This window comes from Nymphalis io, chromosome 18, assembly GCF_905147045.1.
Source record: "Nymphalis io chromosome 18, ilAglIoxx1.1, whole genome shotgun sequence".
Classification (NCBI taxonomy): domain Eukaryota; kingdom Metazoa; phylum Arthropoda; class Insecta; order Lepidoptera; family Nymphalidae; genus Nymphalis; species Nymphalis io.
Genome location: NC_065905.1, coordinates 1,114,841 through 1,135,309, shown reverse-complemented (window position 1 = coordinate 1,135,309; position 20,469 = coordinate 1,114,841). Strand labels below are relative to the sequence as shown.

General features: G+C 32.8%; 1 protein-coding gene across 2 annotated transcripts in view; it reads left to right on the top strand.

Moving 5' to 3' along the window:
• Positions 1 to 173: 173 nt before the first annotated feature.
• The window catches only part of LOC126775562 (serine/threonine-protein phosphatase alpha-2 isoform), a 31,989-nt gene continuing 11,693 nt past the window's right edge, over positions 174 to 20,469 (top strand). For both annotated transcript variants that reach the window (XM_050497596.1, XM_050497595.1), the window contains exons 1-4: positions 174 to 413; positions 570 to 701; positions 2,177 to 2,393; positions 9,068 to 9,156. In XM_050497596.1, coding sequence (XP_050353553.1) covers positions 353 to 413; positions 570 to 701; positions 2,177 to 2,393; positions 9,068 to 9,156 — 499 coding nt within the window. In that variant the 5' untranslated portion in view covers positions 174 to 352. The remainder of the gene's footprint in view (positions 414 to 569; positions 702 to 2,176; positions 2,394 to 9,067; positions 9,157 to 20,469) is intronic.

Genomic DNA, 20,469 nt, shown 5'->3' with positions numbered 1-20,469 from the left:
GACACACCAATAAATGATGCAGCTTACTTCAAAATATCTTTCACAATTCATTCTAATGGAAAAAAATTCAATTACACTAAATTTTAAAATCTACTTATTTTACCTTTTTTTATATATTTTTCGAAAAGCAAAGAACTTGTAACATTAAATATTATATTTTTTGTAGGGGGAACACTGATGATGTGTTTTACGTTTGATTGTGTGAGTGATGTCTCGGACTCTCCGCCATTGAATTTCATTTTAGCCGAGAATTGAAATAGGGTGTACCTTTCGCAATCGGCAAAAATCTTACCAATCTTTTTTCTATTTCTTATTCTATTTAGTCATATTTCGTGCACAAACATTATATCCAATGGCAGACAGAGACACAGATGAGTTAAACATCGATAACGTAATAAAAAAATTATTAAAAGGTAAAAGCCAAATAGGTATAGTAAATTTGACGATAAAGTGTTCATAAGTTATTTTTGTGATCTAAAAGTTTAATTTAATTTTTATTTTGGAAAATCAGTGAGTTTATTGTGAGTTTCATAAGTGTTGGTGAAATGTTTATATATTGTTGTTTTCAGTGCGAGGCGAGAAGCCTGGCATGAATGTACAGTTATCGGAAATTGAGATTAAAGGGCTATGCTTGAAATCACGAGAAATATTCTTGTCACAACCGATATTACTTGAGTTAGAAGCACCATTAAAAATATGTGGTAAGTTAACGTTCATTTATTTTAAACACAACATTTAAATAATTCGCTTTCTAACTTTCTAAGATCTTTTCACTTTCAAATTTATTTTGATACCTTGTGCCCGGATTGTTCACAAAAAATATATTATAGTCTACCCACAATTAATTAATAGTGTATGCATTACATGTTATTTATATGAAACTGCTCATTGTTTTTTTGTATCAATACACAAACAAAGAAATCGTGATAGTTGTATAAAAAAGTATATATATTACTCAAATGAGTAAAGTGTAGTGTAATTATCGACTTTTAATAATTTTCTAGTCTTCATCAAAAATATCAGAGCAAGTACATTACCAAAGATAGTTTTTTAGTTGTTGATATATTTCCCTAATTATTTATATCTATATTATAACACTAATATTATAAAACATTTATGTTAAATTAATGCATAACTATAAGTAATGGTCATTCAACATTTCCTTAAATGAGATCACTTAATTTTTACTAATTTTTTATACAAAGTATTTTTACTATATTCTTTAATTATTAATATCATAATATAAAAAAAAATACAACATATTATTATTTAATTTGCATATACAATCAGTGTACATAACTTTCGATACATCCACAATTAAGGAAAATATAAATAAAAAAGATTACGAAATAAAATATGTATGTCTGTAAAGTTCATTGCTCCTATTTATATTCAACAGCTAATGTAAACACAGATGAGAATGTAATTAGTTAATTTCTTCTTTTTTTCTAAAGCAGTATGTTTTATGTCAGTTGTATGTAATTTTTTTTTAAATAAATTATTCCAACCTCTTCAACTTTAGATATCTGTAAAGCTAACATATATAATACTTAAAACTGGTATTATATGGGCGTAAATATCCCATTCTGTATAATATTTCTACGTGTATTTGGCACAGTAAAAAAATTGTTTTAAAGTGGTAATTTTTAATTTGACAATCAATACGGAGATAGATTTTTAATGGCATTGGCTATTATATATTTTAATATCAACAAAAAAAAAAATATGTTATACAAATTACTACATAAAGTAAAAAGTTGAGCGGAGTTGTTTTGTTAAACTTAAAAAGTAATATTCAAAACTGGTAATCGGTAATTCAGAACTTTACATTTAATTTAATTTTATGAGCCCTTTTGATGAGGATTCAAAAGGGCTCATAAGAGCTTATTCAAGTATAATTTAATAAGTAATAAAACAATACTTACAATGTATAATTTGTTTTACTTCTTCAACATTGATTTACTAAATTATTGTATATGATGTAATGATCGAAGCGTAAATTAAAACAACTTGTAATTACTAAGTTCTGACTTTCCGAACCAGTGGTAGCTTTGCATTTAACATAATCCTGTAAAATATGATTCAAGAGTTCCTATGAAAGCTTACTTTAATTATATATATTGTAATTTATGATGTATCTAGGTAGAAAAATGTTAACACTATTGTTTGTCAACAGGTGACATCCATGGTCAATACTATGACTTGTTAAGGCTGTTTGAATACGGCGGTTTTCCACCAGAGTCAAATTATTTGTTCCTCGGCGATTATGTGGACCGCGGTAAACAGTCATTAGAAACGATATGTCTGCTACTCGCTTACAAGATAAAATATCCAGAGAATTTCTTCTTATTAAGAGGGAACCATGAATGCGCTAGCATTAATAGAATTTACGGGTAAGTTTTGTGATTTATTTAATGTAGAAAATTAATGAATTGTATAGAGATAATATCATTCAGATTTATTAGTTGATAAATTAGGAATTTCCCGATGATTGCAAAAAATGAAAACAGTTATTTGTTATATCTTATTCATAGATAAATTTGTTAATCCTATGACTCGCAAAACTTCCTTCGATGATAATTAGCAAGCATGATTTCATATTTCGATATTGTTAAATGTATAGTATACTTGCACAATACACTCTTAAATATTTATTTATTTATTTATTAAGGATATCCAACAAAGTATACACACTTATGAGTACATTACATCGTGGATAAATTTTTTAAATATATGTGCTCTTTCAATTAAAGGAGACCGCAGCAAGCACATTAATAATGACTATACAAAAATAAAAAATGTGTATAAAATAAATGTTATATAATCTATATATAGCTACAAAAATTAAAATAACAGGTAATAATAAAACTAAAAAATAAAATAAAAAAACTAAAACTTAAAAAAAAAACAAAACATTACACAGTTTTTTTTTTGGTAAACAATTTCATGAGATAATTTTTAAACTTTCTGTGGTATCTATATCCAAGTCAGTGTGCTCTTTAGAAAGCGCTTTATATAGTCTGCAGATCCTTGGCAAAGCAGCATAGTGTCCAAGATTTGAATTGGATCTAGAAATATAAAAGTGATTGTAAACATATATAAAGAGTACATAACACATAAAATAATAATATGAATATTGCAAGAAATAATTGCTTAACAAGTTTTATTCACATGATATATTTTATTTTATATGCATAAATTAAAGAACAAAAATCGTAATGCTGATAGAATAACACCACTTTCAAAGTTTCATAAAATTAACGTTTGTATTTTTAAAAATTGAAATGACATTTGTTATTGGGGAGAAAATACTGTTATAAATGTCATGGGAGATGACTCAGTCAGTGGTCGCGCATCACTGCCCTCTTATTAATAACTGAACTTGTGTGTACTTATTCTTAGTACATTTAATTTTATTTAAAGTATTAATTTTATTAACCTGAATATGGTCGAGTAATTTATTATATCTATTATAAAAACTTTAAAGCATTTTTATATTTAGTTGGTGATGGACTTTGTGCGCGGTATCTATCAGCCACTCATCATATATTCTACCGTCAAACATTTATTATTTTTTTGTTCCGATTGAAAAGATGAGTCAGCCAGTGTAACTTCTGGCACGATGGACTTAACATCTAAGTATCCAAAGATAGGCAGTAGTGTTTAATATTTCGTAAGTGTCTATGAGCGGTGATGTCCGCGGTGGCTCATATGCAAGTCTGCCAGTATATATAAAAAAAAAACGAAATGTCAATTAAAATAATATGCTTATAATATGATGTATGTGCCTTGTGTGATAGAAATCAAAAGGGACCAAATATTGCGCCTTGTGTGACCCCTCTTACGTGCGCCAACAAATTACGCATTAGTCATTGCACTGTATCATATTATCGAAGGTCGATCGTGTTTCAAGTTCGTTTTGCGTGTTCGTTTTAATAGTGTACGGATTTTTACGTTTTATTACCTCATTACCACTAATGTAATGAAGGAGATAAAATTACTCTAAAACTTATTGTAAATCGGTGATTCGTTATATTTAAAAATTCACTTTTATAAACGTGTTTATTTATTTATTTATACATTTATTTGTTAGATCGCCAACAAAGTACACACATGATAGCACACAGTTCATAAAATAAAAAATAAAAGAAGTGGTACCTCCATTACAGGTGATAACTGCATGAACAATAAGGCAACATATGCATTATAACTCAAATAAAAGAAATATTTCAAGTTGCAAACAACTTTATCAATGTTTATCTTAAGTTGTTTGTATTTAAAAGTAAATAGTATAGTCACCATAAACTATATATTTTACTGCTGGTAGAACTTTGTGCAAGACCGTCTGGGTAGGTACCGCCCACTCATCAGATATTCTACCGCAAAACAGCAGTACTTGGTATTGTTGTGTTCCGGTTTGAAGGGGAGTGAGGCACAAGGGACATAACATCTTAGTTACCAAGGTTGGTGGCGCATTGGCGATGTAAGCGATGGTTAAAATTTATTACAATGCCAATGTCTTTGGGCGTTGGTGACCACTTACCATCAGGTGGCCCATATTTTCGTCCGTCTAAACGAATGTATTTTTTTATGTTATTGCATAATAAGTTTATTGAGTGTGCGAAGATCAATGGATTTACAGAAATAATTAATATCGTACAATGACTACATATATCCATGTTTGCCTATCGCGTAATCGTTCATCTTGTCTGATATGATTTTCGACTTTTTATTATCTCTCTTTATCTTATAATCTAAGGTACAGTTGTAAGAGATTTTGCCTAACAAGTTCATCGAATTATGAAATAAAACTTTATGCAGAGGCCCGACGAGGCGATTATTCCCGATTGTGGAAACATTTCATTTTATTTTCGTTACGTTCTTCTTCAGTTCGCCTCAAAGTCACGGTTTCTGTCGTTTTTAATTTGAAAGCGTTGCGTCATCCTGGTTTTTTTTTTTTTTTGAAATGTCAATTTTTTTTATGTATTTATTTAACTCGCTACGTGATGACGTCGTAATCTCCAAACACGCTACGTAAACAAACTAACGAGTATAAATCATTTAAGCGCACATGTTTGTTTGATTATGAGAGATGATTAATTTTGTAATAAATAATGTTTACCCAATTAAAAAAAAAAGGTTTATTGATAAACTCGGTGTAGGCTAACTTTTTTTTTTTTATTATTATTTACTCAAATGATTTGAAGTTATGCGTACAGCATTAATACTAGTGTAAAAAGAAATTCGTTTATATTGAAAATTTTTTTTCTTTTATATTTTTAAACCATACATATCATTAAATACCTTGCTAATGAAAAGAGACTTTTTTATAATAGAGTTAGGTGGACGGGCACATTGGCCACCCGATGGTAAATGGTCACCACCTATAACAGACATTTACGCCTATATAACAATGAATCTGAAAAGTAAGTGTTTCAACGCGCTTGTATCAAGATCTACCAGTCCGATATAAAAAAATACTTTATGCCTTAGATAGCTTATTTATTAAGAAAGGTTATTTATACTATATTATAAATGTGAAAGTAACTACCTGTAGGCATGACAACGCCACCAACCAAACCACCATACCAATAAAACCACCGAACCGATTTTGATGAAATTTGAAATTTTTTACATTTTAATACCTAACCTCTCAAAAACATGCGCGCATAGCCGCAGGTGTAGACTCGTAGACTATATAACATCACTTTACGATCGAAGGGGTCGAGTGATTCCACATGGAGTGGCTAGTATCTTCAAAAATTGCTTCGGCCGAGAACGCATGTACCTAAATTTTGGAAAGTCAACATACCTTCATTGTTATAAATGGAATGACATCACCACTCATTTCAAAGATAAGCTCAACAAGATAAGGCTCGCGATCAATAACGCCTTGACATTCGACTTATTTTTGCATTGTATGGAGAAAAAATTATTACGAAATGTTTTTTTTTTTTTCAATACGCAAGTAAAACGATTAACGGATACGACAAATGTTTAGTTATGTTGTTTGATAAACAAGTTGTGTTTATATTTTTATATTGAATTATTTGTATATAAACGCCTGTTGTTGATAAATTTTTGCGTTTTTTTGATGTTGTATACATTTAACATTAAGCCTCGCTTTTTTCACGTTATTCGTTTATAAAAGTTCGAAACGATATTCAACACTTAATTTAGATCAGAATGGTATAATTCTATGAAATACACCAATAGCTCTTCCTATTTTATTAAATAGGTAGGCGTATGATCTAATGGTTCACCTGATGCTAAGTGATCACCGCCGCTCATAGACATTGGCGCCGTAAGAAATATTAACCATTTCTTACATAGCCAATGCTCCTGAGGAACTAAGGTGTTATATTCCTAGTGCCTCTTGTTACACTGGCTCACTCACACTTTCAACCGGAACACAACAAAACTAAGCATTTCTGCTTGTCGATAGAATATCTGATGATTGGGTGGTAACTACCCAGACGGGTTTACACAAAGTTTTACCACCAAGTGTTTTCAAACACAGCAAACGTAACGTGCCCTGTTAAAGGCGATATTTGCCATCAGCACTAATTAAATTTCAATTAGTATATAGGGGCTTAGGACAAATGATGAGTAATGGAATTATTGAACCTCGATTAAGAAACGGTGTATTGTTATGTTGATATTATTAACGCGATAAGATGCAAACTGAGTTAAGTAGAAAAGTTCGATCGATTAGTATTGATTAAAAGAAGTAGCGATTGAATTTCTTCAATATTTATCTAATAGTTTATGCCCGCGACTCGTGTTAGGTATTCTATCTCGTTTCTGTGATACTGACAACGTGTCGGCAAAATTTCATCACGAACGATTGACTGGTTACACTCTGGTTCACTCGCATTTCAAACCGGAACACATGTTTGAGGGTAGATCTGATGAGTCGGCGGCAACTACCAGAATGACTTTTTCAAAAAGCCCTTCCGTAACAGCCTGTGAATGTCCCACTGCTGGGCTAAAGGCCTCCTCTCCTCTTTTTGAGGAGAAGGTTTGGAGCTTATTCCACCACGCTGCTCCAATGCGGGTTGGTAGAATTCACATGTGGCAGAATTTCAGTGAAATTAGACACATGCAGGTTTCCTCACGATGTTTTAAAAAAAGCCCTACCAAGTGACAAAAAGTATAAGCGTATAAGCTTTGTAGCAATTGTCTCTTAAACTGTTATCGTATTTTATAATACTAGAAATAAAATCTTTCCATTCATAAATCGAATCGAAAAAATGTATTTATATACTTTTATCATTATTTTTTTTTTTTTATGGTTGACATTTCTTACAATGCCAATGTGTTTTTGGTGACCACTTACCATCAGGTGGCCCATATGCTCGTCCACCTTCCTATTCTATAAAAAAAAACATCTGTCTTTGAAATGTAAAATATGATAAGAGAGATCCAATCGATATTAAAACGTGAAACGCCAATTTATACGCATTGCCGTTTGGAATGAAGCCAATAGTTTCACCATACATCTGAGTCAGGTTGGGTCGCGTCTCGCGCGTTATGAGCGTGGTTCACATTCGTCGAAACGCTCGTATCATTCATTGTATGCAATTGTTAATTTGTGACATTATGAACTAGGTCTTATTTATTTTATTTATGTTTTATATACTATTCATAACAACGTGTATATGTTCTAACAATGAAAACTCGTTAGTCCTGTGTTTAATATCTTCGTTCGACCGAATTGGATTACTATCCCGTATGCGGATAAAGGAATAGTACATCTGTGTTTGCATACACACACACCTGTGCACTATAATATCTCCTCCGCAGTTGGCTTCTCTATTGTATAAATTAAATAACTAACAAAAACAGAAATGAAAGAATTTTCAGTACAAAAGCCGTTTGTTTCGTTTTAGGTACTAGCAATGTATTCAATCATGATTTCTATTATACGTCAATTTAGAACTTGATGCAATTGCATAAAAAAAAGCATCCACCCTCTCTATATACACATATATCATATACTGGTGGTAGAGCTTTGTGCAAGCTCATCAGATATTCTAACGCGAAACAGCAGCACTTGGTATTGTTGTGTTCCGGTTTGAAGGGTGAGTGAGCCAGTGTAATTACAGGCACAAGGGACATAACATCTCAGTTCCCAAGGTTGGTGGCGCATTGGTGATGTAAGCGATGGTTAATATTTCTTACAATGTCAATATCTATGGGCGTTGGTGACCACTTACCATCAGGTAGCCCATATGCTCGTCCGCCTTCCTATTCTAAAAAAAAATAATGTGAATAACAACATTATACGTAAACTACGTGTTATATGAAAACACATAAATACTGATAAACGCTAGATAAATATACTTCAATTAAAAATAAATAGTATATAAGAAAGGCCTTTAGTTTCGTTACATTGCTGTCGATATATAAATAAATAAAATACGTAATTATGATTCTAGTTTCTACAAGATTCACAATCATAATTCTGTTCAAGTAGAATCGGAATTCCATATATATGAGTGAATGCTTTGTCTGCGATTACGAGTGTAGTGTCTGTGATGACAGATGACCTGGTTTGAACAAAGCGAGCTGAATTAATGTTACGAGTTCGTGGAGGACGATCTCTCCTCACGGTATCTAGGTCCTGTTTCAAAACTCGTCTATTAATCCAGTTCTCTAAGCGACGATACACTCACACGATACGTTTTTTTTTTGTTTTTAATATGTTATATATAGATAGGTATACATACACCGTGAAAGTAAACAGGGTGTAATGGATTGCACAAACACGGAAATTTTAACGATTGAAAGATTGATTAATTGTGTAACGTAAAAAAGAATAGGTATTCCGGAGTAAGTTTTGGAACTTACTCCACTACGCTGCACCGATTTCTTTCATCGCCGAACTCGGGTTGAATTATAAGCACGAATTAAGTGCACGAAAATACAGTGATGCTTGCTTATGTATGAACTCTGAATCATCGGTTAGGATTCTCGTCATATAACCACTGGGCCGTTACGTATAATACAAGCGTTGTAACGTGAAGAAAAACCGTTTCTAAAGCTGGTTCTCTATTGTCAACAGGTTCTACGACGAATGTAAAAGGAGGTACAACATCAAACTATGGAAAACTTTCACGGACTGCTTCAACTGTTTACCAGTCGCCGCGATAGGTAAGTGATGTATTCATTCGTATATACACGAGGCATATCTTTAGCTACGGGAAGAGAAGCGATTTCTTTATTCGGATAAAATCGTTTGTCCTAACTAAACATCAACCGTCAAAGCCATTCAGTCTAGGAAGCTGACATTTGTAACTTTGGTTTATTTATTTTGTGACGTAATTATCCGCTACGAAAGGATTTTAGAAGTTTAATAGGGAAACATGTATGGGGTAACTTTGTATGAATTTCACTTGTAAGAAAACGAACAGCTATTAATGCAATATTTGTTTTTCTATAACTATGTATGTCAACGGCACGAAAAACGAAGTAAGCTATCTGTAACATTCAATTGTTATCGGCATTTGTTATCTGTCATAGAGGATAACAAGACAAGAAAATGATTAATCATTTCGATCGAGTTTATTTCCCTGTATTTCGTCACGTGTCGTTGCCTTATTTGGGTTCTGGTTTAGCCTCCTGTCATATAGCTCTAAAATATATAATCCTTACGACACAAGAAAGGACTATTACCCACTAAGAACCATAGTTATCCATACCCTCTTAGTTGTAATGGAACGTCACAAGATCGATTACGCATGCTACCCTGATGCCCCGACGGCTCCGATAATCATTTACACCTACCTCGGTAGCAAGTTAGTTATATAATTCATTCGTTCTTCAAATCCTTAGTGACGAATTTGGAACAGCAGTAAAACTCCATTTCTCCAGCTTACGGTAAATTTACGTGAATTTTTCAATACCGCAAAATGCACGAATAACTGCAGCAGTACATTAAAAAATTTAGTATGCCGGTCAGTGACCCGTTTAGGTACTGCAAGGAATTCGCGTTGCGCGTTTTACGATTGCCGTTTTTTATCTTTATTGATATTGCAAGCTAATTTGTCTTACGAGCTTGCAATCGTAACAATATGGAAATTGAAGCGATATTTAATAAGCGTGTATCAAGACAATAGTTTTGTCTTGTGAGTGGTTTTATTTTTATCCCATCGTCGACTTAAGACGTTATAATAGATACTTATGTAATGAGTATTTTGCTCTCATATATATAATAATAAATTGTCTGACTACTTAATATCTGATTAGTGGTTGGTATATACCGTGACGGGATTACACCGTTATCTTGATCGTATTAAAGCACTTTTATTTTTTAATAAAAAAACTTATATTTTCAAGGGCTATTCATGTCAATAAAAACCAGTAATATATAAATATGAATAATACACATCGCAACAGTTCTACATCGTAACACCCTGTGGGGAAGGCCCCACCCGACAACCTTCTACAATGTTTGAAAGTACCCACCCTTTGAAGTATATCGAATTTATAGGAAACCTTTAAAGAGGCAGTGCTATCTTGTATTGTTTGAAAAACCACGAATAGTGCCTTTTGAGGGGAATTCATTCAATATTCATATTTTTGAAACCGTCAGAATAATCGTTGATGATATATCGGAAATATTATTATGAATATTTATATATAGTTTGTTTTTGTTAATACTGTCTGTATGATCGATTGGTTTACTGGGTGGTGACTAATGTATGTAGGTACGCCATCATCATTTAACTATTTTATTTACTTTTTAACGTGACATGATTCCTTCTATTTTACAGAAACGATAACGTTCAAAAAACACTAATAAAATTTACGTGCATTATGAGCATAAAAATCTTATTTTTTATTTAAATTAAAATATTTTTTCACAATATTTTTGTTCCGTTATATTAAATTATTGCAAAGAGTAAAATCAAAGAAAGAAATAAATAATAAAAAGTTTTATATAATCTGTTTTCCGAACATCGCCATAAATAACTAAAACTTTAAAGTCTATTTATTAGACCGTTTTTTGGGTTACTTCGATGATTACAGATACAGTTTAAATAAAAAGAAAATTTATGATGTTATAAAAACATTAACAAATATTCATGGATATAGGCTACCTACCGGCCGCGAGGAATTTTTATGTTTTATCAACCAACAAAACGTATAAATATATCACATTTCAAACGATTATCACAAATATTCTTTGAGCGCTTCGCTCTAAACGCAGCCCATGGTGGCGCATGGCTAACAGTGATAGCGTCCAGCGATGCTTGGTCGTCACCAATTTTCGTTCATCATCAGGTGACATATTTGGTCGCGAGTTTTTAAAGTAACAATACAAAACAAAAACACATTCTTACAGATGTTTTTATTCTAGACGATTCATTTTGTTTAAGATTTAGTCATAATATAAAAATATTATTTTTTATGTTCAATATTTGTATTTAATATGTGTAACAATTCGTATTGTTATCATTGTTCTTATCAATCGATGGAGCTTATTAGCAATTGTCTCATCATTTCTTGTAATAGTAATGACTAAATTGTTATAAGGTGAATAGTATTAATATATATACGAGACTAGAGACTAATATTGTGATAATGATACACTTAATAACCCATTTGTACCGCGGTGAGTGACCGTTTAATATTTAATAAACAAATATAATTGCACCGTAATGCATTCATGACGTGACCGTGCTTACAAGCTAGACTCAGTAAGTGGCTTAAACTCCTTATAAATGAGCTTAATATATTATGTATATATATATACTTAGCGCGCTTCACTCGTTTATTAGATCGAGGTCAAAATTCTATATATTATAGCTACGTTATTTGTACATCTTTTATAAAAATATATACAGTAAACTCGTATTGAGGTCAATTTAAACCGATACAAAATTTGTGTGAAATTTATTCGGATTTATTATTTATATATTTTTGATTACATAATTGATTTGATTACATAATTTAATTATAATACCGTCCGTACCGTAAGAGCACGTGAATCTTAACCGATGATCGTAGGTTCAAACCCGGACAAAGCACCATTGAATTTTCATGAGCTTAATTTGTGATTATAATTCATCTCGTGCTTGATGGTGAAGGAAAACATCGTGTGGAAACCTGCATGTGTCTAATTTCACTGAAATTCTGCCACATGTGTATTCCGCCAACCCGCATTGGAGCAGCGCGGTGGAATAAGTTCCAAAACCTTCTCCTCAAAAAGGGAGAGGAGGCCCTTAGCCCAGCAGTGCCACATTCACAGGCTGTTACTGTATCGTCGAATGTCCTATGATAGTCAAACAGACGTCAATTAATAAATTTTTGTCATCTAAGCTTGAATAAATCCATGTCAACATGATTTGTATGATACAAACTATAATAATAATCAAATGATTTTCATACCAAATGATAATATTTTTTTTGTGACAAATATCAAGGTTATTTTTTATGGGTCGAACCTTCTGGATATTTTACGACTGGGCGTGTTCGCGACAGTTCAAGGGCGTAACTGTTTTACGATCACTCGTAATTCTTACAATTAGATTTAATCCATTACGCCGATTACATGAGCAACGTTAAGTCATGTTCCGTAAACTACTTTTAACTTAATTGTCGTTAATTAAAATTTACCGTATATATTACATATCTATAATTAGCCTGATGTAATGTATTGTAGGGCTTTGCGCAAGCTCGTCTGGGTAGGTATCACCCACTCATCAGATTCTAGCGCAAAACAGCAGTACTTGGTATTGTTGTGTTCCGGTTTGTAATTACAGGCACAAGGGACATTACATGTTAGTGCCCAAGGTTGGTGGCGCATTGGCGATGTAAGCGATGGTTAACATTTCTTACAATGCCAATGTCTATTGGCGTTGGTGACCACATACCATCAGGAGGACCATATGCTCGTCCGCCTACCTACACTATGAAAAAAATGTTGTATACTATAATAACTTCTATATTTACTTGTATATGTAAATTTATAATAATACATATATATAAAAGCCTCGAAAGTACATATAAACGAAAGCAGATGTTAATTTAACATACGCATACTTTATAACTATAGTACCGTTACTTACGTCTGTGCTCCAAGACGATAACACTAATCGTTAGTCGATAAAGGATTTTATTGCTTAGTTAATAAAGATTGTGATCGCGTGCACGCGAACAAGTCGCCAGATGCCGCAAATGTTTAGCAGTTCAAGGTTCTCGGATGCCGTCGATTGACGTTCTATTTCCGACGGACACGTGCTTTTTTTACCTGGCTTTGAGATAATTCACGAGGCAGAACACGTATTTATTAATGAAAGAGTTTTATTTTCATAAGTTAAATAACAACTAATTGAACGGGAAACAAATGAACGCCAGCATCCTTAATATATATTTAGACTAGTCTATCGTTCGCTCCTTGTTCCATATATTTATGGTTGATTCAGTATGCTTTAAAAAAAGGCATTGGTAGAATTTGCTATGCTTCTTCTAGAACTAGTGGAATAGTTACTTTGTGGTTGATGCGCTTACGAGCGAGTACGTATTGATGATACCGTAAAAATCCCTTATTCGTCACTTACGTCATTCATGGGTTAACATGGAGTGGCTATATATGATGCTGCCAGAATTACTACTTCGAAGAGAGAATTTTCAATGTAGCATGAACTTCGTACAAGGTATGCTATTGACCTGTTAACGAATTGAAATATTCTTTACAACAAATTGGTTGTTTACAGATGACCTAATTGAGACAGCTGTTGCCTTAGATATTAATAAATTATACACACGGCTTCGTTAATAGAATGTTCCTCTATACACAACTTATTACAAATCACATTTCGACTTCAGTTTGTACGTAACATATATTGGAAAACAGTATAATTGAAGGACGAAACGAAATTTTCGATTTGTTATTACTCTAATATCGAAAGTTTATGTATGAACGTAGTTTTAGGTTTCATCGTATTTATGTTTTGATTCTGTTCTTCAGTACACAGTAATAGCCTGTTAATGTCCCACTGCTAAGGCCTCCTCTCCCTTTTTAAGAAGGTACGGAGCTTATTCCCCCACGCTGCTCTCCAATGCCGGTTGGTGGAATACACACGTGGCAGAATTTCAGTGAAATTAGACACATCCAGGTTTCCTCACGATGTTTTCCTTTACCGTATAGAACGAGATGAATTATAATCACAAATTAAGCACATGAAAATTCAGTCGTGAACCCATGATCATCGGTTAAGATTTACGCGTTCTTACCCCTGCGCCGTCTCGGCTTATATATCTGTTCTTCGCAATGCGTAGAATAATTTGACATGACTCAAATATTGTTTTCCTTTTCTGGAGTGTGGCTTTAAAAAGAACAGCATGTCTGACATTCGAAGTAGTTTTGAAAGAATTTAAGCCAATATTGGCTTATGGTTCGCAAAAGGTGTACCTTTATGAATTTATTGTAAAACCATCTTATAAAAATAAATAAAAAACAAATGCCAAGACGTTGCTCTTGACATTTCATAAATAAGTGACGAAAGGTGTCATGTGTATCGTGTAAGAGGAATTTGAATTTGTTTAATTATAAACGCTTATAAAGTTTTAGAGTTAAATTAATGATAAAACTTAAATTTAATACGCATTGTAGACATACAAACACGGCTGATCTAATTAAACGCCCCGCCAGGTGGAGAAAGACGAAATACATGACGTACAGACATTTCTTCCTTTAATTTCGCTCTTATCTCATTCGTACTTGACATATTTGTTCTTGTTAACAAGAATTCTACGTTTACATCATATTTTTATTCGTAAAAGGAATTCAGTTTAAACATGTGATAAGTTACAACATTTTGGCAAATGAGAATACAGGAAAATGGGAAATTAGGACGAGAAATATTTATAAATAAAGAGAAAAACCTTTGAAGTTATACACAAATACGCATTGTTTTTGTATTAAAAGTAGATTTTTATAAAAAATATTGAAATAGCTATCTTTCTCATTAAAATATAAATTAAATATTATTATAATATGATAATAATGCAATACTTAAATTGAAGTGTACATAATTATTACTTGTACATATGTGTATATATGTATATACGATTGATGATAATATGCTGTACATATTTCCAAGTCAGTGATCTTGTAAAATGACGAGTTCTTATTTGAATAGAGTAATTTAGTTTTTGACTGCCTCGTTGGTCTAGTGGCATCATGTAAGGCCGCAGACCCGGAGGTCCTGGGTTCAATTCCCAGGTCGGGCCAATAAAAAAGAGTTATTGGGTTTTTCTGTCAGAAAATTCTCAGTAGCAGCCCGGAGTCTAGAAATTGTAAGTGTGTACACTCCCGTGCCTCGGAATGCACGTGAAGCCGTTGGTCCTGCGCCTGAACTCTTTCTGGTCGTCCCATCGAATTAGGAGAGTTAGGGATAGAGAATGCACCTGTGTCTGAGCACACACTTCTGCACTATAATGTCTTCTGCGTAGTTGGCTAATCTCTCTTGAGATTGGCCGCCGTGGCCGAAATCTGTCTGGAGGACATTATTATTATTAATTTAGTTTTCCGTTGAAAGTTTATAATTTTAATAGGCATAAATAATGAACCCTATGTGTTTGAACAATGAACAAGATTAATAATACCTTAAATATTACCCTGTTACTGAAGTAGGTCACATATTACTAAATCCTTTCCGAGAGGTTGCTATAAGTAGATCAAGCGCAGGTGGGCTTAAGGGTTGACTTTATTGGATCGGACTTTGCCTAAGCCATACCAAGAGCGTTTGTACACATTCACAGCGCTACCGTAATTATTGATCGCGTGTACACCTACACATATGATAAGATTCAGCATAAAGGCTAATATATAATTTCTCCGTCCACACCCAGTCAGCTTATCTGGTGCTCATACAATCCTCGTTTCGTGATATGAGTATTATATTAATATTATATTTGTTTACTATATATGAATAATATATATCATAATTAACATTTAGAGTGTATAGTTTTATCTACTTTAATTTATTATAATGGTAACTTTTTAATGGTGGTGTTTTGGTATGAGATATAATGGAGCCGCTATATATATCATGAGTATTTTAGTGTTTCGACACCAAATAACCCACAAGCTAAAGCATTCCCAAGGATAAGGTGAACTCAGGCAATTGCATTACTTTACCAATTCGCTGTTCTCAATGATTGTAATGCGTCGATCGGTATATAACAAGCTGATAACGGCGATGACAATTCTGACTAATATGTAACATGAATATTTGAATTATCAACATTGAAACGAAAACTTTCGCCTTAAAATTAATGTTCGTTATAAAAAATGAAGTGCAGAGCGTGCGTATACGACCGCTTGCCTCGATTTATATTCACGACACAATCATAGTGAAAACCTGATATGATTAATATCCACATTATGTCACTTCCTAACGACGTCTGACCTCGAAATGTCGAGAGAAATTCATAATTTTGTCGAATTTAAAAATTAACAAACGCCGTCCAAGGTTCCGCTAAGGTTATATCGTTATGTTTTTATATCGTATCACTGTTCCAATTATTCCGCTACTTCCGTTTGTCGAGGATTAGTTTCATCTCTCTCATTGTTATGTTCAAACAGTAATTGTTTGTCGTATATATCCTTGATGCGAGATTCTGAGGTCGTCTCGTATTTGTTTCTCAGCTTAGATACAATTTTTTTTTTTGTGTAATATCATATTAGTTTATTATTTCTAGTAAATGAAATAAAAAATTTCATTTATATTAGTGCTTATTCCTTTATATTACGGGAAGTTTACGGTTCTCACTGTGTTGAAGTGGGCTGCTGCGTTGCTATTCTGTAAGATATTTTAATAACTCATGTTGAAATGTTGACAATCGACTTATGTTGATATAATGTTTTGATGCGTGTATTATTGAAATATTATAATTATCACTCATTTACTGACATTTCACAACCGTTTCTGCGGTGAGTTTCGAATTTGTACTTACTTACTTAGTATAGCCCTATTGTTGGTCGATTCGATTTAATTGACTACATAATATACTCGAGGATCTTTATAAAGATTTTCTATGTTTTAAAAAATCTTGCCAAATGCAACAATCACGAAACAAGTAACAATTCTGTTAGAAAAATATATTCATAAAAAAGTATACGCAATACATTCACTTGTCTGAAAATTTAAGATATATTTTTCCGTAGAGTGAAAATTCTTCATACATTGATGTTTTCCCATCGTACTTGTGGATACAAATAAATACTATTGTCTTGAAGTAAAGGAAGGGAAGCGATTGAAAAGTTTCTACTTTAGAGACACATACATTATATTGCGTAAAACATCATCATTTCATAGGTTTTTGATCTAAAATTAAAAACTAAATTATATAATATCAAAATGCACAAATCATTAATTCAACATCTTCATTATTTCAATAGTTTCTCAACTTCTTTACCGGACAAATCTTTTAAGATTCTCCATGTGTTTGTATTTTTGCTTATAATAAATATATTGTTCAAGATATTGAGTTATTTTACTGAATGAAACCTGACTAGATTTTGGTTTCGAAAACTTTCGATATTTCGTCGATCAGACTGAGCAGGTTTAAAGAATTCTTCTTTCGTTTCATTCTAGTTCGTTGTAGTTAAAACACCTGACCTTAGATTAAAGATATTATGGAAACGCGTGCGTTTTAATGAACGCGTCATTATGTGCGTTTTAATGAACGCGTCATTATGTGCGTTTTAATGAACGCGTCATTATGTGCGTTTTAATGAACGCGTCATTATGTGCGTTTTAATGAACGCGTCATTATGTGCGTTTTAATGAACGCGTCATTATGTGCGTTTTAATGAACGCGTCATTATGTGCGTTTTAATGAACGCGTCATTATGTGCGTTTTAATGAACGCGTCATTATGTGCGTTTTAATGAACGCGTCATTATGTGCGTTTTAATGAACGCGTCATTATGTGCGTTTTAATGAACGCGTCATTATGTGCGTTTTAATGCACGCGTCATTATGTGCGTTTTAATGAACGCGTCATTATGTAGCGATTTGGAAATAATTACGATACAAATGAAAAATTGAGAATAAAATGCAATTTGATTTTCGCTTATGATTTCCTGTGAAATATTAATGAATTTCTATATGCCGTATTGTTTTCAAAATCTTTAATGTCTGTTTTATTTCAGAGATTTAAATTGGGAAATTCATTCATTGTACAATGCTAAGGAACGCTTATAAATGATTTGAATTGGTGAAGACGGTGTAGCCATTGTGACCTAAATTCAAGTGATTGACAATGATTTATGGATGGATGTCTTTAATTAGAAGAACATTGGTCTCTTCGCTTTACGTGTCTAATGTATTTAAAAGTTTTGCGATAGTAAAACATTTATTTATTTATTTAACATTGGTAGAATATTTTGAACGCTGTCGTTACTTTATTGCTGCAGATAACAAGTTATACGTCCTATCTATAGATCGTGACCTCGAAGGAAATGTGTGGTATTTGTGGTCTGACGTCTAACCTTCGAGTCGGTCTAGATTTTAGTATTAAAATCATTCTGAATCAATAAACTTCGAAACGTTAACATCGATACATTGCCGTAACAGCCTGTGAATGTCCCACTCCTGGGCTAAAGGCCTCCTCTCCTCTTTTTGAGGAGAAGGTTTGGAGCTTATTCCACCACGCTGCTCCAATGCGGGTTGGTAGAATTCACATGTGGCAGAATTTCAGTGAAATTAGACACATGCAGGTTTCCTCACGATGTTTTCCTTCACCGTAAAGCACGAGATGAATTATAATCACAAATTAAGCACATGAAAATTCAGTGGTGCTTGCCCGGGTTTGAACCCACGATCATCGGTTAAGATTCACGCGTTCTTACCACAGGGCCATCTCGGCTGTCGATACATTCCTTTATATAAAATATCTAAATTTGATAATTGCGTTTTTTATTATTATTAACGCGATCACACTGACAAGAAACTCGACATCCAATATTACAATATTATATTATTATTTATCTTTAACTAAAACAGTTAAAGTAATAAGACATAATAATAAAGCTGATATAATTATTATCAATGTTTTTAATTGCTTCGTTTCTTGATATCGAATAGCTACAGTAGAATTTCCTCATAAGTAAGCAATCAACGTCTTTTGTATTATCGTAACGACATCCTGATACTATCTTCGAACATAGCGGATATTACAGACGCCTTCGTCATACGTTTATTTACACTGCAGATTATTATACCTATACTAATATTATGAATGCGAAAGTAACTCTTGTCTATCTGCGCTTTCATGACTGATTTACTAAACCGATTTTGATTAAATTTTATATGTACCAAACCGGAGCCGCAAGGTATAAATAAAAAAGTAGCTTATGTCCGCTATTTTTCGCTACTTTTTTATACCTAACACACGACACACATCGACGCGTTTTGAGACAAAACGCGTCGAAGCTGCGCAAAGTAGTACTCAATAAAAGTTACTTTTATCACTGCTGAGCTGAGGTGTTATTTGCGAAGATGATTTGGATTTGGCTTATTCTATCATCCCGCTCTTTAACACCCAACCACTGAGCCGTCTCGGCTCTTCATATATATAAATGATTCAGATGTTTTATAATAATTAACCGCGTTATTTATTCGCGCTGTTTTGATCATATTTCAGTGATGAAAATATTTTGATCGTCCTCTATACTAAATCTGTCATCGCTCGTCATCTCAAAGTGGCTTTTATTTTTGTACGTCAATAATATTTTTGTTTTAATCTCATTTTAAAAATAATTTTTGCTCAATACTTGAATATACTTTTTTGCGTAACAATGTTATGGTTAAAATTATAATTACTTTTAAGGGTTTCTGTTGTTGGCGTTACAAAAGACCCGGTCGATGTTGTTAATTAACAAAACTTCCTTTGTAGACGAATGACGAACGCGAGTCTCGTGTACGTTCAGGTGTTGACGTCATGCATTGTATTGTTGATGTTACGATCACGCTCATTTCGAAGATCTATTTTTATGTCGATCTATTTTGTTGATAGTACTTAACAAAGTATGTCTTCGTCGTTATGACGTATAGCGTTCGTTACTTAGGTGGTAAAAAATGAATTTAAGAAAAATATTTATGACGTGTGAAATTAATATTTGTACTGTAACTAAAACGTATTTAATTTCATTAGGTAATACTGTATTCACTTTTACTATACCTAGACTGATCTTACGAGACATATCGATAAGATTTGATCTTGAGTGACCTTCGCTTTCGCCTTCCCTTCGACCGGTCTCAGTCTCTCCAGGTGATGCTAATATTTGAATCTGTCTCCGTCAAGGTTTTGTCGCTTATTTACAAACAAGTCGTAAGTATCATTTAATCGAGAACTACTCGAGAAAATACTACCATTAATTATTATTTTTCTTTCGATATATATCTTTATTTAAATCAGGGAACCATGAGTGCCTTTTGGTCTAAAGCT